We start from the raw sequence: 24159 nt of genomic DNA, 5'->3' as shown, positions 1-24159 counted from the left end.
TGAGAACATGCGGTGTTTGGTTTGCTGTTCCTGTGAGTTTGCTGAGAATGATGGCTTCCAGCTTCATTCATGTACCTGCAAAGGACATGAACTCATTCTTTTTTATGGCTGCGTAGTATTCCATGGTGTATATGTGCCACATTTTCTTTATCCAGTCTATCATTGATGGGCATTTGGGTTGGTTCCAAGTCTTTGCTATTGTAAATAGTGGATGCTTACTGTTTACCAGCGAATTGGATATTATAAAAGCAATCACAATTCCTAATCTTGGTGCTTCTTAAGGAAGTGTAAATCATTAAAAGAGCAAGAATATTTCACTTGATTTCATTTCTTGGCTTTTATTTCTAGGAGTTTCATGGAAGAAGGTGAAGCCTATGATTAGAATTCTCTGTGAAGTCAAAGATATCTGAATTCAGATCTCATTTCTGCCACTTACTGTGAATTTAGTCAAATCATTTAACGTCTCTAACACTTGATGTCCTTATCTGTATAAACAGGTAGTACTTATCATTATGTTCTTCATTGAGTTATTTGTGCAGGTTAATGAAATAATGAACAGAAGTACTTAGCATAGTAGCTAGCCTCGATAAGTGCTCAATAGCTGGATATAGCAGCATATGCCTGTAGTCCCAGCTAGTCAGGAGGCTGAGGCAGGAGCAATCAGAGCTCACTCAGCTCACTTGAGCCCAGGAGTTCCAGGCTGCAGTGAGCTATGATTGCACTATTGTACTCCAGCTTAGGTGACAGAGGAAGACCCCCATCTCTAAAAATAATCACAGTAAATAAACACTCAATAAATAATAGTTGTATGTACATGTTAAGCAGAATAAGTCCTAGAGTTCCCAGAAATATCTAGATACCTGTCGATCCTCATTCTAGTTCTTCACCATGGAGTTCAGAAATGTACTTGGGTCAGGCTGTGTTCGTTTGGGGAGACTGATCTTGTCTCAGGATGAAATTTGTCTGAATGCACTGTATACTGTATTCAAGTGATCACATTATGTATTCTCTATCTCTGCAATTGAGTAGGTACACCTGGCCCAAAGAAGTGCACATGTCCAGGTTATCTTCATGCTGGGTTGTAGGAAGACAATACTAGTATTATGTTTCCATAGGTTGGTGTGATCCTCACTCTTTCAGGATCTGGGGGTTCAGAGACTTGCTCTTCATTCTGTCTTTAAAAAGGTTACTAGCCATTATTTTTTCTAAGTGTCCTTCTCTCTACATCCTTTAGATAAGTAAATCTTGATTTGGCCAAGTGGTATCTGTGTCTGGGTTTTTGCACTTGCTATTGATACAGTGCAAATATTGCCGATACAGTGGCTAGTCCTGCTGTATTCTACATGACCACTTTATTGAACACTGGGTTCTGTGGGGTGTGAGCAGACAGTATCTTTCTTTTGCTCCACCACTACCCTTCAAGCCTGCTTTGTTGGCTGTCTCTTTACCTCTCCTCAACAGGAGCTTGAGCTGATCCTGGAGAAGTACCTGTTTCTCTTGTATTTTAGAATAATCTGATGTATATTCATCAAAATGTATCCAGTTCAAAGCTTCTCCTTTTCCCTATACCACCCAGGTTTGATGACAGTGGGATGGAGGTGGGACGGGGTAGGAGAATCTGTTTTGACTGTCTTGGCCCACTTCCTTCCTGCTTGCTTTTTAGCTCCTGTTTTGGCTCCCCGAGCATCAGGTCTTACTTGATAAAACCTTTTATAATCTGGCATCACTGATTTGTGTGCAGCAGATGCCTGAATGCCTCCTCTTTCTCCCCTGGGCAACTTGGTCAATTACTTAACCCTTCATCTAACCTCTGGGGCTTGCAGAACGCCTCAATTCCCTGAAGTAGGTGCAGCTCTCTCGACTTCATTTCTTATAAGCTGGCTCTTGGTTTCTGATATACACAAGGCTTGGCTACTCCCATTTTTTTCTAGAAACTTGTCTGTCTGTACAATAGCTCTGTGTTCCCACACCTCCCCATAGATGCACACACTTGTGCTTGAACTACCTTGAGAGAGTTCCTATTCTTTGCAATAAAAGAGGTCTAATTAGATTATGGGAAAACTGCTCAGAGCAACGGGAACTGGGCAGGCTTAGGGAACTTTTATCCATGAGATGGAAAAGACATGAATGTACTCCTGCTTCATGGAGGTGGACATCTCTCTAGTGAGCAGAATATGTGTATCCATCAAGCACGATGACGTGTTTCCATGAAAGGTGAGAGCAATAAATGCAGATACATTGTTCCTCTTTGGCTCCCATTTTTTTGAGACTACATGTTGACCACTGCCTTTCTGTTGGCGTGTTTCAAGGCAATTAGATAATAGGTCGTTGGTGGCATTTTTATTGTTATATTCCAGTCCTATATATACTATTGACCTTTGCTAATCTTGGATATTTCCTAGGTTTCCTCAGTAATACACGTAAAATTCATCTTTTGGGGTGAACGCCTACTAAAAAGGTATACTGCATTTAGTTATGAATAATACAGATTCAGCTCTAATGGACTAAATAACATAGAAATTGACTTTTCTCTCATTTAAAAGAAACCTGAAGGTAGGTAGTATAGGTTTGGTATGGTGCCTCTATAGTATGCCATCAGGGACCTAAGCTCATACTATTTTTTTGTGATACCCTCCTTTGCATATGACTTCCATTCTTAAAGTCACTCATGGACCAAGATGGCTATTGGAGATCCAGCCATTGTGTCTAAGTTCCAGGCAGCAGGAAGAAAGGAGAAGACAGTAGAAACAGATGTATGCCAGCTATCTGTCCCCAAGAAAATGAGTGATCCAGGAAGTCTCATCTCATGTTTCCTACCCACCTCTACCTGTAAAGGAAGATGGAGACATATAGTTGTTTATCTGGTTAGTTTGCCACTTTGGAGAACACTGAGGTTTTAAGGGAGAAGGAAGGAAAGAATAAATATTGGTGGCCAGAAGATAGCTTCCATTGTTTATCTTATGTTGACATTGCTTAGTCTCTCTTCTCTGTCTTCCTCATCCACTACAGTTGTCAAGTCATAAAAGCAACTTTTTCAGGTCCCATCTCTGCCAATAGGAAGGGTGTATCTCAAAATAAATGACTATTGTTTGAATTAAATACATTTAGCTTTATGGATAACTCCTTACATTTATTTTTCTCATTTCTTGGGTGATGAGTGAAAAAAGTCATCAGGAAATAGACCATTACTGTTCTGACCTGTGATTGGGAAGTTTTGTTTTAGCTTTAAGCTTTTCACCCTTAACTTTTTAGTTTGAAAATTTCAAACCTACAGAAAGTTTGTAAAATTATTATAATGAACACCCGGCCGGGCGCGGTGGCTCAAGCCTGTAATCCCAGCACTTTGGGAGGCTGAGACGGGCGGATCACGAGGTCAGGAGATCGAGACCATCCTGGCTAACACGGTGAAACCCCATCTCTACTAAAAAATACAAAAACTAGCCGGGCGTGGTGGCCGGCGCCTGTAGTCCCAGCTACTCAGGAGGCTGAGGCAGGAGAATGGCATGAAACCAGGAGGCGGAGCTTGCAGTGAGCTCAGATCCGGTCCCTGTACTCCAGCCTGGGTGACAGCGAGACTCCGTCTCAAAAAAAAAAAAAAAAAAAAATAATGAACACCCATATACCTTGTTTTGACAGTCATCCCATAACTTGCATTATTGATTTATTTCTATATATACATTTGGTGGTGGTTGTTGTTGAATCACTTGAGAATTTAATGAATTTTTAAAGTGGAAGGACACTACTTAAATATTTAAAACCCTAAAATATTTAAGACCTTTTCTGAGAATAATTTTCAAGATAAAGACTGTGATTGAAGGCAAATGGTTACATGTAATTTCTAAAAGATAACCTCTCTTCTGGATATTTCAGAGGACCAGAACTAGAGATATTACAGACTCCTTTCAATAGACTTCAGATTCCCACTTCCTTTATGTGTTAGAACCTCTGCTGAGAGAGGTCCTCAAATGGTTATCCTGATCTGAACACCCCCCACCAAAGCAAACCTATTTTAGATATATTAATGCAAACACAAATTAGAAGTTTTAGCCTGGGCAACATGGCGAAAACCCATCTTTACAAATAAACAAATTAGCCGGGCATGGTGGTGCACACCTGTATGTGGTCCTAGCTACTCAGGTGGCTGAGGTGGGAGGATCACTTGAGCTAGAGAGGCAGAGGTTGCAGTAAGCCAAGATGGTGCCCCTGCACTCCAGCCTGGGCACAGAGCCAGACCGTGTCTCAAAAAGGAGAAAAAAAAAAAGAAAAAAAAATTTTTTTACAGCGCTATTTCTGTTTGGATAATTCAGTTTGATTATGACATTAACAATGTCATCATCCTGCTGGCAAATCAGCAAAAGATGGAGTTCTTTAACAGAATGCTTACAATGTAAGAAGCAAGGAAAGACAAAATGGCCTGCTCTAGAATTTAGAATCTGAAGCACTTCATCCTTGGAAGCAGCAATTCACACAGAACTGACACATAGGTTCGAGTCCTCTAATGTTAAAAAGAGTAACATTTGGAAGATCCTTTGGGATAGGTTTGTTACTCTACCTAGACTAGGTCAGGGTTAAGCCAGATTCCAGTGCTCCGTGGTTCTGCTCAGTTGCAGATAGGATTCAGGCTTATGTATGCATAATGCTCAGTTACTGCTATTTTACTGTTTTCAATTCACTAACCAAACCACTGAGCTTATTGAAAACTGCTTTCTTTGGAGTTTCATTTTGGTAGAATGTAAGGATGTAATTTCTTTCTTCACTAATAGGACAAGCAGTACAAGGTATATGAGATGAGAAGGGATTTCTGAGATCTAGTCTTATACTTGGTGCATCTAGTGGTAGATTGCAATACTGCTCATCAGATATTCCAGATTTTGTCTCTGCAGTGCTCCTCCTTGAGTGACGTGGGGATTTATTACTGTAGCATAACTTAAAACTATTCTGTCAGATACAAGGCAAGAAATGCTACACTAAAATTTTGATAAAACAAAGTTGAAAGGATAGTTTGCTTGTTAATTGGAATGGCTTCCCCCGAAACCCGAACTTTAATCTAAGTCAGATTTCCTTTATTTCTTTTATAAACGTTTAGCTTTAAAACAGTTGTAGATTTGGCTGGGAGTGGTGGCTAATGCCTGTAATCTCAGTACTTTGGGAGGCCAAGGCAGGCAGATCACGGGGTCAGGAGATTCAGACCATCCTGGCCAACAAGGTGAAACCCCATCTACTAAAAATACAAAAATTAGCTGGGCACGGTGGCATGTGCCTGTAATCTCAGCTACTTAGGAGGCTGAGGCAGGAGACTTGCCTGAACCAGGAAGTCGGAGGTTGTAGTGAGCCAGGATCTAGCCACTGCACTCCAGCTGGGTGACAGAGACTCTGTCCAAAAAAAAAAGTTATAGATTTACAGAATTATTAATTACACAGACAGAGTGCTCATATTCCTCACACCCAGTTTCCCCTATTATGAACATATTAGTTCCTATATTTTTACATGCTCTTTCCTTCCTGTGAATATTACAAGTCTTGTTCATTAACATATATTTCTTAAGTGCCAGCCATTTTGCTATTACTAATTGTAGGTTGGTATTCTTCAAAAGTTTTGGAAAGAATACACGAGAAAATCAAAAGACATAGGGAGTGCCTTTCTATCTTCCCATAAAAATCATGTGGATCTTTTTTTTTCAGTCAAAAGGAAGACTTGATGTGAACAATCCTCTTACTGACCACCCTATAGCCATTACTGAAAATAGCATTCTCTATATCATTGAAGCTTTAAAACTCACAACAATCTTTTATTTTTGCCTCCTGTTTGATGACTATGAAGTTTTTATTTATATCTTAATCCAAATAGATCCTTTTTTTCTTTTTTATCATTCCCATTATGACCTCCATGACGTTTAAAATGTTATGGCCATGCGCAGTGGCTCACGCCTGTAATCCCAGCACTTTGGGAGGCCGAGGTGGGCAGATCGCTTGAGGCCAGGAGTTCGAGACCAGCCTGGCCAACATGGTGAAACCCCATCTCTACTAAAAAAAAAATACAGAAATTAACCGGGCGTGGTGGTGTGCGCCTGTGTTCCCAGTTACCCGGGAGGCTGAGGCAGGAGAATCGCTTGAACTCAGGAGGCGGAGGCTGCAGTGATAGGCCATTGTATTCCAGCCCGGGCAACAAAGCGAGACTCCATCTCAAAATAAAGTATAAATTTAAAAAATAATAAATTAAATTAAAAAATAAATAAAATGTACATGTTTCTTTTTAATTACATAAACAGAGGTGGTGTATTAGTCTGCTTGGCTGATGTAACAAAATACCATAGACTGAGGTGGCTGTAACAACATTTACTTCTCTCAATTCCGGAGGCTAAGTCCCAGATAAAGATGGGGCAGTTTGGGTTCCAGATGAAAGCCCCTTCTTGCTCTGTCCTCACATGGCACACACAGGAGAACAAACTCTTTGTTGTTTTTTCTCTTAAGGGCACTAATCTCGCCATGGGGGACCCACCCGGGTGACCTCATATAAATTGAATTACCTCCCAAAGGCTTCATCTCCAAATACCAACATATCGGGGTGGGGTAGGGCTTTAACATATGGATTGGGGGAGGAGGGAAATAGTTCAGTCCACAGCTGGTGGCAATGGCCAAGCTCAACGCAAGATTAAAGTACTGAATTACGGAGAGCTGTGAGATGAGGTTAGAAAGACTCATCATAGGGAGGTCATCAAGTGCCAGACTAAAGAGCCACTGGGCTTTTTAGATCATAAATCCGGGGGTTGCTTATGGGATGGATTTTGTTAGAGATCACGAGTAGGAAAACCATTTGGGCGAGTAATATAACAATTCCTGAAGGAAAAATAAAACTGAACACTATAACAACCCTCGAATGCACCACCACCAGGAAGCCTGTCCCGACGCTTCGCCAGAGGTTCTCCTTAAACGCGAATTTTTCTTGAGTTACCCTAGAAATGTAAGTTCCCCTTCACATTTCGCCTTCTCTCGTACATGTTCCTGTGCGTTTCCTAACCGGTTACTTCCACTTCACAGTGCCTGCAGCACACACGGTGTGTCCGAGCGCCCTACAGCCCTGCAGCGTCCTTCTGGCGCAGCCACCCGCGCTCGGCCCAAGGTCCCGCCCTCCCGCATCAGGATGCGCGGACGGTGTTTGTGGACTTGACCGCATGCCAGGAAATCCCGCGGGCCTGGCCACTTCTGGGCGCTACGACCACAGCTGGCCACCCCACCGACGCCAGGGACGCTCTTCTGGGCCCACTTCAGGGCCGCGCGTCGGGCTCGCAAGAACGGCGTCCAAATGGCCTGAGGCGCAGGGGTGGGCTCACGTCGTCGGAGGGTTGCATGGATTCTTTTCTTTTATTTTTTCTTTCTTTTTTTTTTTTTTGAGATGGAGTCTCGCTCTGTGGCCCAGGCTGGAGTGCAGTGGCCAGATCTCAGCTCACTGCAAGCTCCACCTCCCAGGTTCACGCCATTCTCCTGCCTCAGCCTCCCGAGTAGCTGGGACTACAGGCGCCCGCCACCTCGCCCGGCTAGTTTTTTGTATATATATATATTTTTTTAGTAGAGACGGGGTTTCGCCATGTTAGCCAGGATGGTCTCGACCTCCTGACCTCCTGATCCGCCCATCTCGGCCTCCCAACGTGCTGGGATTACAGGCTTGAGCCACCGCGCCCGGCCGCATGGATTATTTTCGATTGATTTCCGAACCTTCAGGAAGCAGACACGCTCCCCTTCCTTCTTAGGGCTGGGGCGGCAGCCAACGAAGGCCCGAAGCCGCCTCCTTTTCTGTGTGGGAAGCTAGGAGATGCTCGGGAGGGACCTCCCCGATTCTGCGATGCTGAGCATCGTTTTTGGCAGGAGGCTACATATGAGCAGTAATTGACATTCATCACTCTAATGTGCAGATTATATCAGTACGGATGCTACGATAGAAGAACTGAAAAATGACAGAAATGGTTTCACTGTTTTTAAACTCTGGGAGCCTACTCCTTTAAGAGATTAGGCCGTGCGCCAATCCCACCTGGTCCCAGGGTGCCTTGCGCGGCTCGCCGCCCCCTCCTCCCCCCTCCCACACACACACTCGCGTCCCAGGGCTCCCTGCGCGGTGGTTTCACTTCCGGCGGGCTACGTGCGCGCGGCGAGCGACAGGCGTACTTTTGCGTGGTTGCTCCACCCCCTCCGCCTTACCTTCGCCGCCGTTGGGGCTGGAAGTTCCCGCCAGGTCGGTGCCGGGCGAGAGAGATGTTCCCCGGCCCACCTCGGCTTTGAGGCGAGAGAAGTGTCCCAGAGCCCTTTCATCTTGCTGACGGCGTCGAGCCCCGGGCAGACATGTCCACAGGGTTCTCCTTCGGGTCCGGGACTCTGGGCTCCACCACCGTGGCCGCAGGCGGGACCGGCACAGGCGGCGGTTTCTCCTTCGGAACGGGAGCGTCTAGGTAACCGCACTTTCTCGCCTTGCTGGGCCGGATTCCCCCCGAGCCCCACCCCCGCAAAGCTCCTTTGGTGTCCCCATCCTCTCCCCGCTGGTTTCCTTCCCGGTGAGGCTGGAGAGAAGCACTTAAATCTAGCAGCCCGGCGTCGTAGGCCTCTCGCTCGCCGCGGTACGCGGGCCCAGCGCGGCCTGGTGAAGTGGAGGGCGGGATGGGTTTTGTGCTGTGAGGTTTCCGGAATCCACGTATAGTTCAGGCATTGTTTGGACCTAGTGGGGTCTTGACTGCTTGGAGGGGCCTGGGGGTCTTCCCCGGAGCTTTAGCGATGCGTCAGTCTTAGGCGTAGAATGAACGTTGAATGAATGAATGAAATTATAGCATGTTGTGGAGTTTTATGATAGATAATTCCAATTTCATTGCAGCATTTGCGGTTTTGGATATTACAGTGTTTTAATAACTTTGTGGTTGTTTTTAACTGGCTTTTCAAGCTTCTGTGCCACATGGGACCTTATCTGTTTTAAAACAACAAGAAACACTTTTTTGCAGTGTTTTTTAGTGGTAATTTTGTGCAGTATGTGCAGATTAGTATATCTGACGCAAGAATGTTGTGTTGTAATAACTCAATATTGTCTTTTACTTACATTTCAAAACGTAGGTAGCGTGTTCCTCGTTTTTGTGCAACCCATTAGTCCAGGTGGCGACAAAAACATAACTGTCCAGAAAGAGACAAAGTGGTGAGACCTTTATTTTAATGAGAGAACTCAATTTTTTAAAAGATAAAGGTGGAGGGGTTCATAAAGTTAAGGAGTGTGCACACTGTCAACAAGATACTTCTTGAAGCTTAAAAGATGCGGCTGTAGATTTAAAAGGCAAAAACTTAAGCATGACCTGCAGTTTAAAAAGGGAGGGAGGAGGAATCACAGGCTACACAGTCAATTCAGAAATTTGAATTTTCATCCGTACCTCCGTTATTCTTACTCTACTCGCTCAACAGCAGGTCCTAATAATTTTACTTCTGCCATTTCCGTTTGTCTTTATTTCCAGTTCCACCACCTTGCTCAGGCTATTATCATTCATGGAACAAATATTTATTGGACAGATTCCCATGTGCAGGGCTCTGTTTTAGGTATTAAGAGTCTTGCTCTCTTGATCCTTAACATTCTCACGAAAATACTTCTGATTCTTGTCAGATTTTTAATCAGCTGTCTTTCTTGTTTTAGATGGAAACTACTCCAATCAGCTTCTTCAATGTGTTCTGCCACATTGTAGCCAGAGTAATTTTAAAAAAAATTCTCATTGCTCCCCGTTTAATCATTTCCCGCTATCTTTAGAGTGAAGTTAAAAAAAACAGACAAAAAAAACTTGCCATAGTCTGCAAGGTCCACTTCTGCTGGAACCTCTGGGTACTCATCTTGAGCCCCTCTTTTTATTTTAGGTATCCAGACCCACTGTTAAAAACAAACACGCAACTACCACCCGGTACACCACTACCTGCACACGAATAACTGAAATAAAGTTTCAGAGAAAGATACTAACCCCTACTTCATGGGATGCACTTTGATATTTTCTATTCTATTTCTTTTTTTTAATGTTGTTTATGACTTGAATTAATTTTTATACTTCTCTCATGGTCCTGATCTTAGTGTGAGAAAGCCTGTCCTAGCAACATGACCTTTTCTCTTTTCAGGTGGCCTTTGCCAGCCCCTTCCTTGCAAGTATCAAATGGTCTCTTCCCCAGAGAGGCCTTTTCTGACCTGTCAGTCTAGGGGAGATTTCCATTCTCCTAATACTCTTAGAGTGCTGATCACAATTGTAATCAGTTTGTTATATTTATTGTTAACTTGTTTGTTGTCAGATCTCAGCACTACAATAATTAATATCTGTGTCTCTCACTGACTAGAAACTGCCTGAGGGCAGGGTCTGAGTCTTACCACCTCTTTCCTCAGTCCCAAGGACAGTGTCTGGCGTAGAAAAAGGGCTTTAATAACAATTTGAATGACTGAGCAAATGAGTTATTAGTAATAAGTTATAAAAAATTACCCAAGTTTTAGAGAGGCTTGGATAAATTAATGGAAGAGGAGACAGTCTGACATAAATTTGTTAGAGTGCTGGTTGGGAGGCCCGGCAGCCCCTAGTGCCACCTGGTGATTTGATGTCTTGAGGTCCATCATTTTAGGGGAGTTCTCACATCTGGAAAAGGAGTGGGTTACCTGAGTTGATGAATGAGATGAAGCATTTGAATATTTAGTCTGGCACTTGCTAAGTGCTCAGTAAATGTTAGCTATTGTGTTAGCTGCCAAGTCCGCATTAGGGCAAGCTGGGCAAGTTAAAATAACATTCCTGATGTGATTTAGTCAAGTTGGTTTTTATACAGCACATCCTGTCAAGTGCTTGGCACATAACATTGGTTTGAGGCAATAATTGGTCAAGTCTAGGGTAGCTTTTGTTTTTCTTGAATTTAGTAAATTTCACTGACACCAAAATTTCTCTTTTGCTTTTGTGATAAAATTTCATTTCAATGTGTTTCTTTGACAGTATTTTCAACTTTCATTATGTAATATTTCATAATATCTTCAGTTATGTTGTCAAGACATTTATTTTATATATATATGTATTTTGAGACGGAGTCTTGCTCTGTCATCCAGGCTGGAGTGCAGTGGCGCGATCTCGGCTCACCGCAAGCTCCACCTCCTGGGTTCACGCAATTCTCCTGCCTCAGCCTCCTGAGTAGCTGGGACTACAGGTGCCACCACCACGCCCGGCTAATTTTTTTTGTATTTTTAGTAGAGATGGGGTTTCACCGTGTTAGCCAGGATGGTCTCCATCTTCTGACCTCGTGATCCACCTGCCTCGGCCTCCCAAAGTGCTGGGATTGCAGGCGTGAGCCACCGCGCCCGGCCTTTTTTTTTTTTTTGAGACAGAGTCTTGCTCTTGATACCCAGCCTGAAGTGCAGTGGTGCAATCTCGGCTCACTGCAACCTCCGCTTCCTGGGTTCCATCGATTCTCCTGCCTCAGCCTCCCGAATAGCTGGGATTACAGGCACACCACCACATCAGGCTAATTTTTTTTTTTTTTTTGATGTTTTTAGTAGAGACAAGGTTTCACCATGTTGACCAGGCTAGTCTCAAACTCCTGATTCAGGTGATCCGTCCTCCTCGGCATCCCAAGGTGCTGGAATTACAGGCGTGAGCCACTGCGCCCAGCCACCAATAATGGTTTAGTATCCCCCAGATATTCATTTGTTCTACTCCACATTATGCACACAACAGTTTCAAAATAACAATACGATCAGACTACCCACAGCTAAGCTAAATGTTTTGGCATATATGCCCCTTTTATGGTTGTACCTATGTTGTCTGGGTATAGCCATTGCATACTATATTCTTTTGCTTGTCACACTCACTTAGGTTTCTGTGTGTGTGATATGTCACTTAGTTTTGGTTGTAGCAATGTGTTTTTAATAATACCTTTCTTTCTTTCTTTATTCTTTTTTTGAGACGGAGTCTCGCTCTGTCGCCCGGGCTGGAGTGCAGTGGCCGGATCTCAGCTCACTGCAAGCTCCGCCTCCCGGGTTTACGCCATTCTCCTGCCTCAGCCTCCCGAGTAGCTGGGACTACAGGCGCCTGCCAACTCAACCGGCTAGTTTTTTGTAGTTTTTTTTAGTAGAGACGGGGTTTCACCATGTTAGCCAGGATGGTCTCGATCTCCTGACCTCGTGATCCACCCGTCTCGGCTTCCCAAAGTGCTGGGATTACAGGCTTGAGCCACCGCGCCCGGCCTAATAATACCTTTTAAATACAGACTAAATGTTTAAAGATCTGTAGGCTTTTTTGTGTGTGTGTGTGAGATAGCCTTGCTCTGTCTCCCAGGCTGGAATGCAGTGATGCAGTCTCAGCTCATTACAACCTTCACCTCCTGGGCTAAAGTGATCCTTCCACCTCAGCTTCCTGAGTAGCTAGGATTACAGGCATGCTTTAGCACGCCTGGCTGATTTTTGTTTTTTGGAAGTTTTTTGTTGTTTTTTTCGGTAGAGACACTTTTACCATGTTGCCCAGGCTGGTCTCAAGCTTCTGGGCTCAAGCAGTCTGCCTACCTCAACCTCCCAAAGTGCTGGGATCACAGGCATGAGCCACCCGGTCTGGTCAAGATCTGTGTTTTAATTGTTAGTGAGACCTTGCAGCACTACTTTGTCTCCCACCTCGCCTTTATACACCCAAGGTGCACACAAACACATTTTAAAGATCAGTGGTGAACTAAGTACTTCCTGTCCTTTTACCTACTCAGTATGATGGCACACCTCAAGTTCTGCCCCTTAATAGGCTCCTCTGTCTCTGTTCCCCTCACAGTGGTTAGCTCTTTGCCTCAAACTTGTGCAGTATCTCTTTGCCATCATTTGGCACTTGATTATAATCTGCCTTATAGTAATTGTAAACTTACTGAAGGTATGTACATTTCTGCTGCTTGAATGATCTACTGCTTGAGTATTTCCTTTCCTCCTTGTCCCCCAATGTTTGCAAAAATCTGAGTGGCTTCTTAAGCTGGTTATGCAATTGAAGACACCCAGACCCAAGTCACTTGGAGAAACTCTTCTGGCTTGGAGTACAGTTATTTGTGTTGTTTTCCCCCTGGTAAACGGCATGTTCCTTGACTAGGGACTTGGTCATCTTTCTGCTTCCTTGCTATTCCTGGCATAACGCCTTGTACATAATATATTTAGTTGAATTTATAAGTATCCATAATGATAACAATCATAACAACATTTATTGAAGTTAATTCATCCTGTGCAATTTCTGAAGTCTTATATTTAACAAAAAAATTGTGCTGGCCGGGCGCAGTGGCTCATGCCTGTAATCCCAGCACTTTGGGAGGCCAAGGTGGGTGGATGAGGAGGTCAGAAGATCGAGACCATCCTGGCTAACACGGTGAAACCCTGTCTGTACTAAAAATACAAAAAATTAGCTGGGTGTGGTGGCGGGTGCCTATAGTCCCAGCTACTTGGGAGGCTGAGGCAGGAGAATGGCGTGAACCTGGGAGGCGGAGCTTGCATTGAGCCCAGATCGCGCCACTGCACTCCAGCTTGGACGACAGAGCGAGACTTCGTCTCAAAAAAAAAAAAAAAAATTATGCTAAGTAGGTACTGTTAATTCCTATTTTGCAGATGAGGAAATAGAGGCTCAGAAAGGTTAAGGAATGGCACACAGGTACCAGAACTTGGGGGAATTGGTATTGGAACCCAGCCACACTACTGCTGCCAGAGATTTTGAGACTTTAAAAATGATATTGGGTTCTCCCATGGTAATTACTCTTTATGGAAGAGCAGCAAAGGAAGTAATAAATATGTATGATAAAGAGGATTCCCCATTATGGTATATAATCTCCCTTAACTCTCCTACATAATTTTTGAAGTGCCAACTTGTCAAACTTTGCTTGCTTTCACAATTTGTCTTCCCACCTTTTTCTAGCAAATCTGAACCTCTGAGTCTTGATAAAGGTAGTTGAAAAGTTGTGAACTTTGTTCACATTCACTTGCTTTTATCAGCTGTTCTTTTTTTTAAGCTTTCCAACGCTCTCTGAAGAGTTTCTGTTAATGAACACATGATCCTGAGACACGGTGATTTTGCTTTGCATTTAAGTTTTGCCAGGAAATGTGCCCACTAGTTTTTCTATTTTGCTTTTTTTGGTGGTAAAATCCCTAACTCTGAGCTCTCCCCAACCCCACATTGCCCTGTGAATGTGGTAATGTAGCAACGGAGGGCTAGTGAAGATAACTTAAAATCACTTTTCTATGGCCATTTTAAAATATGCTAGGTTTCAAAGATTGGTGAAAGCAGAATAAGTGTGATCCTTACTTGTGATTACCTTGAGATCTGAAATCCTTATTGCTATAGACTGCTTTTCTTGAAATCTGATATTGTTTTTTTTTTTTGAGAGGGAGTCTCGGTCTGTCACTCAGACTGGAGTGCAGTGACACTATCTCGGCTCACTGCAACCTCTGCCTCCCAGGTTCAAGTGATTCTCCTGCCTCAGCCTCCTGAGTAGCTGGGATTACAGGCACATGTCACCACCATGCCCGGCTAAGTTTTGTATTTTTGGTAGAGACAAGGTTTCACCCTGTTGGTCAGGCTGGTCTGGAACTCCTGACTTCGTGATCCACTAGCCTCGGCCTCCCAAAGTGCTGGGATTACAGGCGTGAACCACCACGCCCAGCCTGAAATCTGGTAGTATTGTATTTTTTAAGACTACGTTTACATGTGGATTTATTTTTAAGGAAGAACAGAAACGTGTTTGAACTTGGTGGGTTAAAGGTAAATTCATTTTTCTTTTTGGGTCCTATGACAATGTATTTGATATGTTACGTGAATGAAACTATCTTGAAGAGTTAATTTTTATTTTTCTTAAGTAAATATTGGCTGTAGTAGACTTCCTTTTGTGCATGTAGTTTTTGTTCTGTTTTTGTTTTTTTAAATAAGCAACCCTTCTGTGGGGCTCAGTTTTGGAAATCTTGGAAGTACTGCAACTCCAGCAACTACATCTGCTGCTTCAAGTGGTTTTGGAACCGGGCTCTTTGGATCTAAACCTGCCACTGGGTTCACTCTAGGAGGAACAAATACAGGTGAGGAGGATCTGACCACATTGTCAGAGAGTAGGCTTGGGATATTCTTTCCTAAATTCTGTCCTGTATCTCCGTTTACAAGGATCATCACTGGTAGTAGACCTTAAAAAATGGTAAATACTAAGATGAAAAGAAATGCAAGGAATTGGAATTAAGGGCTAGTGATATAGGCCCGATCAGTGACTGTCATCTACTCTGAGGTAAGGAAGGAAAACATACAAACATTAAATTTTTAGATTGTGTAATGTAGAGTTTTTCATTAGTGAAGATTGTTGTTTAAGCCAGCTTTATCAATTTGGAACATTAACATACATGAGATAATGAGCACCCTTACTGTAACATATTTTACATTTTTTTTTTTTGGATACACAGTCTTGCTCTATTGTCTAGGCTGGAGTTCAGTGGCATGATCATGGCCCACTGTAGCCTTGCAACCTCTTGGGTCCAAGTGATCCTCCCACCTCAGCCTCCTGAGTAGATGGAAGCACAGGTGTGCACCACCACGCCTGGCTTTTTTTTTTTTTTTTTTTTTACTTTTTGTAGAGAAGGGGTCTCCTCCTGGTCTTAAATTCCTGAGGTCAGGTGATCCTCCTGCCTTGGCCTCGCAGAGTGCTGGGATTGTAGGCCTGAGTTACCATGCCTGGTCTATAATTTACATTCCTAAGAGATGTTTTACATTTTTGCATTATTAAAACAATAAGTGGGAAAAGGGCAATAGATAAAGGACTTGAAGGTTTCGAAAACAATGAAAAATTTTTGTTTTTAATACAGCTGGAAAAATAGTGTTTCACTGGAGCTGACCATTTAAAAAGTTTGCTTCTTTATTTACCCTTTATTTTCTAATACTTCGTTTTCTTACTACTTTTTGCATTGATCTTCCAGCTTTGAGTGCAGCACATTTCACAGCCACATCTATAAAATGGAGAATGACAGAAATAAATATGAGCAAATTAGTCAGTGAGCTGCTTGAGACAGCTCAGTGTAGCATTTTGTTTGGAGTTGCTTTTTTTGGTCTTGCTTAATTTTGTTATAAGCAATAGTTATTTACATTTTATAAATTTTATTCCTTAATCAGATTATGCACAGCTTGTAATATGAAAACCAGTGCTATGGGAAAAATGCGTGATTAGTGGTTATGGTGGCAGATACTATGATATGTATTGTTCTAATTAGAAGTATTGTCACTCCCTGAGGGTGATTTTAAGTCTTTGCCTTATGACGAGTAAACCAAAAAAATGTCATCTTCATTGATGATTAAATTTTATTTCTCTTTTTGTCCCCAGGAATAGCAACAACTATAACTACAGGATTAACTCTGGGTAAGAATTTTTGAGGAAAGATCCCAGCTCTGTGGTCTTCTAATAATTTTAATAAATTGAGTGATCTTTCTACTCTTCTCTCTTCTAATATCTCACAGAACTGGGGTATAGAAAAATGTGTGTGTATCACAGATGGTGACTTATCAGAGAACCTTTCAGTATTTGAGTAGTGAAAAAAAGGAATGACTTTGTAGAATACTTTTATAATTCAGAAAAGTATTTTAAATGCAGAAATTGTTTTTAATGTGGAAGTTTATTTCATATTACTTTTTTTAGTCATTTGACTTTATTTAGTGGAAAAAACACCAAACTTAAAGCCAGAAATTTTGGAAGTAAGCCTCTAAAATAGTTGTGAGGCCTTAGGTAATATTTGGGGGCTTTTAGTTATCTAAAAAATTGAGGGTATTGAACTAATATCCAAATACATAATACCTTCTGTAGTGTTACGCTAAAGGGAATGTGAATGACTAGGGTTTCAGCCAGCTTTCAATCTGGATGGCAGTAAACAATGTGAACGGAAAGGAAAAGGAAATGAAAGAACATTTAGAAATCTTTAAATTGAGTTTTAAAATAAGGATTGGCAGGCTTCATTTGGATGCTACACCTGTTATTAACAGAAAACACAACACATCTGTTTATCACCAAAGTTTTGGACTGGATTGGCTACAAAGACAAGCAAGTGATTCTTCTTGTTTTCTTTCTTGCTTTCTTTTCCCCCCCATCAGACAGGTTCTTCCTCTGTTGCCCAGGCTGGAGTGCAGTGGCACCATCACAGCTCACTGCAACCTCAAACTCTTGGGCTCAAGTGACCTTCCCTGAGGTTCCCAAATAGCTAGGACTATAGGTACATACTACAATGCTCGGCTAAATTTTTTTTTTTTTTTTTAAGAGATGGAGTTTTGCTCTTATTGCCCAGGCTGGAGTGCAATGGTGCAATCTCGGCTCACTGCAACCTCCGCATCCTGGGTTCAAGCGATTCTCCTGCCTCAGCCTCCCAAGTAACTGGGATTACAGGCATGTGCCACCACACCCGGCAAATTTTGTATTTTTAGTAGAGGCAAGATTTCTCCATGTTGGTCGGTCAGACTGGTCTCAAACTCCCAACCTCAAATGATCCACCCGCCTTGGCCTCCCAAAGTGCTGGGATTATAGGCGTAAACCACTGCGCCTGGCTTGCTTTTTTTTTTTTTTTTTGGTAGAGACAAGGTCTCACTGTGTTTCCTAGGCTGGTCATGGACTCCTAGCCTGAAGCCGCGTGCCCTCTTTGTCCTCCCAAAGTGCTGGGATTATAGACTTGAGCCACGCTACGCCTGAGTCTTGTTTTCTGAGGTTGCAACCCCATACGTGATTTCAAAGTACTGTACTCTGGCAGGAACTTACTAGTTGTGATCAGGGCAATCTAGAAGCATTGTTTCTGGCTTCTTTTCTCTCAGTGATTTCAGGTTAAGTCAATGCAGGTCATTCATACATTTTTTTACTTAACATTGTTTGAGCAGTTATTACTTCCTAACCATGTGGCTTTGTGTATACATGATGCCTTGAACATTGAATATTATCTTGTGGCACTGGTAGTGAGGATGGTCCTTGATGATGACGTTGGGAACTTCTAAGGGTTGGAGCAAGACAGTCTGTTGTGAGGTGGAAGGGTTAGGCAGGTATATTAACATGTTCTTGTATAATCTGATAAATTTCCTAAAAGATGTGGGAGAGGCACCATGAAAGGCAGAGGAAGAAAACAGTATGGTTTACTTTACGGGCAAGAAGCATTTCAGACAGAGGATTGGCAAATGCAAAGGCCCAGTCATAAAAGCATTCAGGGAAATACAAAATATTTTGTTCTTGGAGCTTAGAAATCAGAGGTGGAAATGGTGGGCAGAGTTGAGATTTGAGGAGCAGGTTGGGACCAGATAGGAAAGAGAGGTATATGTCATGCCTTTAAACTCTATTTTAAAGACAATGTAGAGTTAATAGGAACCTTAAGTTGGGCAGAATCACCAGGATATTTGTGGGGGGTTTTTGTTTTTGGTGGTGGTGGTGTTTTGTTTTTTTTTTTTTTTTTGAGACGGAGTTTCGCTCTTGTTGCCCAGACTGGAGTGCAATGGCATGATCTCGGCTCACTACCACCTCTGCCTCCCAGGTTCAAAAAATTCTCCTGTCTCAGCCTCCCGAGTAGCTGGGATTACAGACATGTGCCACCACGCCCAGTTAATTTTGTGTTTTTAGTAGAGATGGGGTTTCGCCATGTTGGCCAGGCTGGTCTCGTACTCCTGACCTCAGGTGATCTGCCTGCCTCAGCCTCCCAAAATGCTGGGATTACAGATGTGAGCCACCGCACCTGGCTTTTTTTTTTTTTTTTGAGGTAACCAAGATAATTTTAAGAATAGATTAGAGGTTAGAAGAGACTGATACCAGAGAAATAAATACTGTTGTAGGAGTTCTTAAGAGAGAGGTGGCCTAAGCTAAGGTTTTTAAGGATACTTGTAGTACAGGATATTTCTGAAGTGCAGTCGACAGGATTTGTGACTAATGGAGTACAGGAGAAAGAAGGGATGTCAAGAATGACTGGTTTCTGGCTTGAGGAATTGAACTGAGCAAGGTTGGAGATTTAGCAAAAAATTTTTGTGGTGAGATATGTAGGAGGCCAAAGGGGCATCAAGATAGAACTAGACAGTGAGGACTTAGGTGAATGTCAGTTTAGACTTAATCACCTGTAGTTGAAATGATAAAAGTGGGTGAGTCGTTGGGGAGGTAAGGAAGTGGGAATGGAACCCTAGGAAGTGTCATTTAAGACATGAACAGAGGAAAGACAGCTACAGAAAAAAAAGAGCTGAAAAGGAATAGGGAGACAGCTGGGGGCAGACAGAGACACAGGGGCCAGAAGAAAGGAATAGAGAATGGTTATTAGAGTATTAGAGAGGAGGGACCATTTTTCTGCTGAGAGGGAAAGGAGGAGAATAAATGCTGCATTAGAGGTAAATCTAGGAGTAGAATTAAAATCGATATATTACATTGATTGGATTTTCTTTTTTGTTTTGTTTTTCTTTTTTTTTGAGACAGTCTTTTGTCTCCCAGGCTGGAGTGCAGTGGTGTGATTTCAACTTACTGCCACTTCCCCCTCCCAGGTTCAAGTGACTATCATGCCTCAGCATCCCGAGTAGCTGGGGTTACAGGTGTACACTGCCATACTCGACTAATTTTTGTATTTTTAGTAGAGGAGGAGTTTCACCATGTTGGCCAGGCTGGTCTCGAACTCCTGACCTCAAGTGATCTGCCCATTTTGGCCTCCCCAAGTGTTGGGATTACAGGCGTGAGCCACTGTACCAGGCCATTCTTTTGTTTTTCTTAACTCAAAGAGCCATCTTTTTTGTGTTCACCATGGTTTAGTCTCAACTTCTACATATTTTCTCTCACAGATGTATCCTCCTTCTGATGGCAAAAGGTAGTATCACAAACTTTTAGGGATCCATATTGAAACCAGTATAATAGAACACTTACAGGTAAAGTAGAATTTTGTTTGTTTACTTATTTATTTATTTAAGTAGGAACGCCAGCCACTACATCTGCAGCTACAACAGGCTTCAGTTTAGGATTCAACAAACCTGCAGCATCTGCCACACCATTTGCTCTACCTATTGCTTCTACCTCAGCTAGCGGTCTGACTCTTTCGTCTGCTCTGACATCAACTCCAGCAGGTGAGGTGGAATGAAAAATCGTTGCATTCAATGGTTAAATTTCAATTTTATCTGGTTAGAGAACATAGATAGTCACCTTTACTAAACATAACTTAGGATTTTGACTATAGAAATTACTGATTTATAAAGAAGAAAATAATTTTTAATTATTAAAAATTAAAAATTATTTAAATAAATAAAATTTAATAAATCATTTAATAAATAAAATAAAATTTAAATAAACTTTGAGCATTGAAGCAGGAGAGGCTGTCTTGGGAGATAAAGAGCAAAGCAGGGGAGAGGGCTAGAGAGGTAAAATGTAAACCTGTTAATATTGACTTTGTTTTCATGGAGCCATTTAGTGACAGGGAAAGACAAAGATTTGGCATAAACCTCGCCTATCTTATGATTCATTTAATATGAAGGTGAAGTTGATGGCCTGGGGTGAAGACAATACTGCTGTCTAGAATCAGTTACCTGGTACCATTGTAATATTCCTCAAAGCCCTTATTTCTGTCCCAGATTTTTGCTTTAAAGCTGCTGTTTCTCTTTATTCTTAAGTATGTAATTTTATCTTTAGCAAGTAATTCTTCCAAAGAGCCAATTTTATCACGGATGTCAGTTTTTAAAAACATTGTATTTGTATTTTCCTATGGTGCTGTTAAATAAGTTGCCTTTTGAAAGCTTACTATCTCTTTTTTTTATAGCATCCACAGGATTTACTCTAAATAATTTGGGTGGGACAACAGCCACCACTACAACTGCATCAACAGGCCTCTCTTTAGGGGGAGCCTTGGCTGGTTTGGGAGGTTCACTTTTCCAGAGTACAAACACAGGAGCATCAGGTAATTGATGGTATTTATGCTCCAGAATAGTAAATATTTATATTTAAATGTACTTTTTTATTTTAGCCCTTTGAACAGATCACTTTTTCTCTTTAATCTGCATATTTTCCTTTAAATATGAAAACTACATTATAAAATGATGGTTTTCATACATAACTGGATGTATTTGCCATATTTTATTTATTTATTTCTTTATTTTGGGATGGAGTCTTGCTCTGTCACCCAGGCTGGAGTGCAGTGGTGTGATCTTCGTTCACTGTAACCTCCACCTCCAGGGTTCAAGAGAGATTCTCCTGCCTCAGCCTCCTGAGTAGCTGGGATTATAGGTGTGTGCCAGCACACCTGGCTAATTTTTGTATTTTTAGTAGAGATGAGGGTTTCACTATATTGGCCAAGCTGGTCTCAAACTCCTGACCTCAAGTGATCCGGCTGCCTCGGCCTCCCAAAGTGCTGTGGTTACAGGCATAAGCCACCGCACCCAACCTATTAGCTGTATTTTAGAAATCCATTTTCCTCTTTCTCAATATTGACTAACTAGATAAGAAAACAAAGAAGAGCCTGTTTAAGGAGTCAGTAAATTGATCTAGAGATAACATTTTTTCTAAAAAGAACTGAGGTTATATCAGCTCAGGAATGCATGGTCTTATAGAAGTATAAATTTGTTAGGCTGGGTGTGGGGGCTCACACCTGTAATCTCAGCACTTTGGGACGCCAAGGCGGGTGAATCACCTGAGGTCAGGAGTTTGAGACCGGCTTGGCCAACATGGTGAAACACCCTGTTTCTAGTAAAAATACAAAATTAGTCAGGTATGGTGCTGCATGCCTGTAATCCAAGCTGTTTGGGAGGCTGAGGCAGGAGAATCACTTGAGCTGGGGAGGCGGAGGTTGCAGTGAACTGAGATCATGCCGTTGTACTCCAGCCTGGACAACAACGGTGAAACTCCATCTCAAAAACAACAACAATAATAATAATAAAGAAGTACAGATTTATCAACACAAGATGCTTGAAATTTTGCTACTTGACTCACAAGTATACCTTAATGACTTATGATTAACCATAGTCTGGTCCTTTATATTCCTTTTGTTGGGGAGGGAAGATTTAAATAAACAAATGAATTCTAATACTGTTTTTTAAGTTTTGTGAAAAGAACTTGGGAGTATGAAATTATATTCAATACATGTTATATTCAAATCTTACAGATCCACACTAGGCTCTCTTAAAAGTATGCAGTTCCGAAGTGTGTTTGGAAGGCAAGATGTATTCACCTGAAAATACACCAACTGAAACTGCTTTTGTAGAGAGGATTTAAAAACCCTCTCTAACAAAACCCCTTTATAACAAATAAAGATTGAATGTCTGCATATTAAATTGATATACATTCTGGCCCTTCTAATAATGACAAATCGCATCATCCAAACTACATATACCATTGCATTCAAGAAAGGGTATCAGTCTTTGACCAAAACATGCTCCAGACTTATTCTTGTTATTTGCCTAATATGAAGAAATGTATTATGCTTAATATGAAGAAAATCTAGGATCTAACTTTAAAAGCATTAGCGTCCTTTGAACAGTAAGGAAAGAAATTTGTTGTCTTTCAATGGAATTTATAAGTGATGTTTTATTTATAGGACTTGGACAGAATGCTTTAGGGTTGACTTTGGGAAGTACAGCAGCTACTTCAACTGCAGGCAATGAAGGCCTTGGTGGTATAGATTTCAGTAGCTCCTCAGATAAAAAGAGTGAGTAATGCTGTTATAACTTTTATGTTCTAACAGTACTGTTGAGGGAATGTCTAGGTTGCTGTAAATTCTTTTGTGTGAAAGATTAGTAGTTTATATTTAGTAGTAACAGTTTTTACTTTTAAATTTGTTTGTATTATTTCACAAATTTTGTGTATGTTCATTTAAGGTTTTATTTTTGTAGATAACAAATTTGTATGTGCATGTCTTATGTAGCTATCTTAATGTGTATACGAATATGTATTTTTTTTTTTTTTTTTTTTTTTTGAGACGGAGTCTTGCTCTGTCGCCCGGGCTGGAGTGCAGTGGCCGGATCTCAGCTCACTGCAAGCTCCGCCTCCCGGGTTCACGCCATTCTCCTGCCTCAGCCTCCGGAGTAGCTGGGACTACAGGCGCCCGCCACCTCGCCCGGCTAGTTTTTTGTATTTTTAATAGAGACGGGGTTTCACCGTGTTAGCCAGGATGGTCTTGATCTCCTGACCTTGTGATCCACCCGTCTCGGCCTCCCAAAGTGCTGGGATTACAGGCTTGAGCCACCGCGCCCGGCCGAATATGTATTTTTTAATAGGGATCATGATACATATGCAGTATTGTTTTGTAGTCTGTTCTTATGTAACATATCAGAAGCATTTGTCTCTCGGTAATTCTTTTTAAATATTTTAATGCTGCTTACTATCAGTTTTATGGATGGATAATTTAGTCAACCATTGTTCGTTTGTTAGATGTTTATTTCCAGATGTTTTACTCTGGGAAATAAAACATTAGGCTTCTTTATCTAAAAAGGCAACATAATATAGTAGTTTAAGAGTGTCTACTATGGAGTGGAATTGCCTGGGTTCAGATCCTGGCTCAACTGCTTATAAGCTCTGTGACCTTATTGAAGTTACTTATATTGTGTGCTTTAGTTTTCCTTATCTGCTAAATGGTCTCATGGTTGCTATTTGTAAAACCTTAGCAGAGCCAGACGTGTAGCTGTCTCCTTTTAGTATCAATGTTTGTTTATACTTTTGGTTATTTCTTAGGGAAAATACCTAGAAATTGGATCATTGGCTTAAAGAGAGGGATATTTTGGAGACTGTTAGTATATAGATTGTGAAATCGCTTTCCTAGAAAGATTTTACCAGTTTACCCCCAACCAGTATGAAAATACCTTTCTTGCTATGCCCTTGCCACATGGAATATTGGTTTTAAAAATTTGCTAATCCAAATTCATTTTGAAAATGTTTTTATTGTTCTGTGTGTTACTTTGTTTTGCACCATCTCTTCTGCTTCTGATGAAAGCATGTTTCGCTAGAATATATACTAGGGTGTATACATACATATTGACCTCTGAAGAGTGAGATAAATGGGTGAAGATGTGAAATAGTATCTGTGTATCCATATGACTTTTTTTAAAAAAAACAGACACAGGTTTTATTATAAGGAGATACTATTCTAGGTTGAATTACTATTTTATAAGTTGGTAAAACCTTTTTAAACTTTTACAAAGTTTAGGTTTCTCTTTCAATGAAAATTGACTAATTTCTAAACAA

At 41.6% G+C, this 24159-nt stretch overlaps 1 protein-coding gene across 3 annotated transcripts in view; it reads left to right on the top strand.

The window, feature by feature from the left end:
- The first annotated feature begins 8084 nt into the window (after positions 1 to 8084).
- NUP58 (nucleoporin 58) overlaps positions 8085 to 24159 on the top strand; it is a 42269-nt gene continuing 26194 nt past the window's right edge. For 2 of the 3 annotated variants that reach the window (XM_023190284.2, XM_023190287.1), the window contains exons 1-6: positions 8085 to 8441; positions 14907 to 15049; positions 16333 to 16368; positions 19908 to 20060; positions 20747 to 20884; positions 22517 to 22627. In XM_023190284.2, the coding sequence (XP_023046052.1) occupies positions 8335 to 8441; positions 14907 to 15049; positions 16333 to 16368; positions 19908 to 20060; positions 20747 to 20884; positions 22517 to 22627 (688 nt within the window). In that variant the 5' untranslated portion in view covers positions 8085 to 8334. The remainder of the gene's footprint in view (positions 8442 to 14906; positions 15050 to 16332; positions 16369 to 19907; positions 20061 to 20746; positions 20885 to 22516; positions 22628 to 24159) is intronic. The other variant, XM_023190286.3, reaches the window with a different exon arrangement.

The sequence above is a fragment of the Piliocolobus tephrosceles genome, chromosome X (genome assembly GCF_002776525.5).
Source record: "Piliocolobus tephrosceles isolate RC106 chromosome X, ASM277652v3, whole genome shotgun sequence".
Taxonomy (NCBI): Eukaryota; Metazoa; Chordata; class Mammalia; order Primates; family Cercopithecidae; genus Piliocolobus; species Piliocolobus tephrosceles.
The sequence above is the reverse complement of the archived record's forward strand: the minus strand, read 5'-3'. Positions and strand labels throughout refer to the sequence as shown.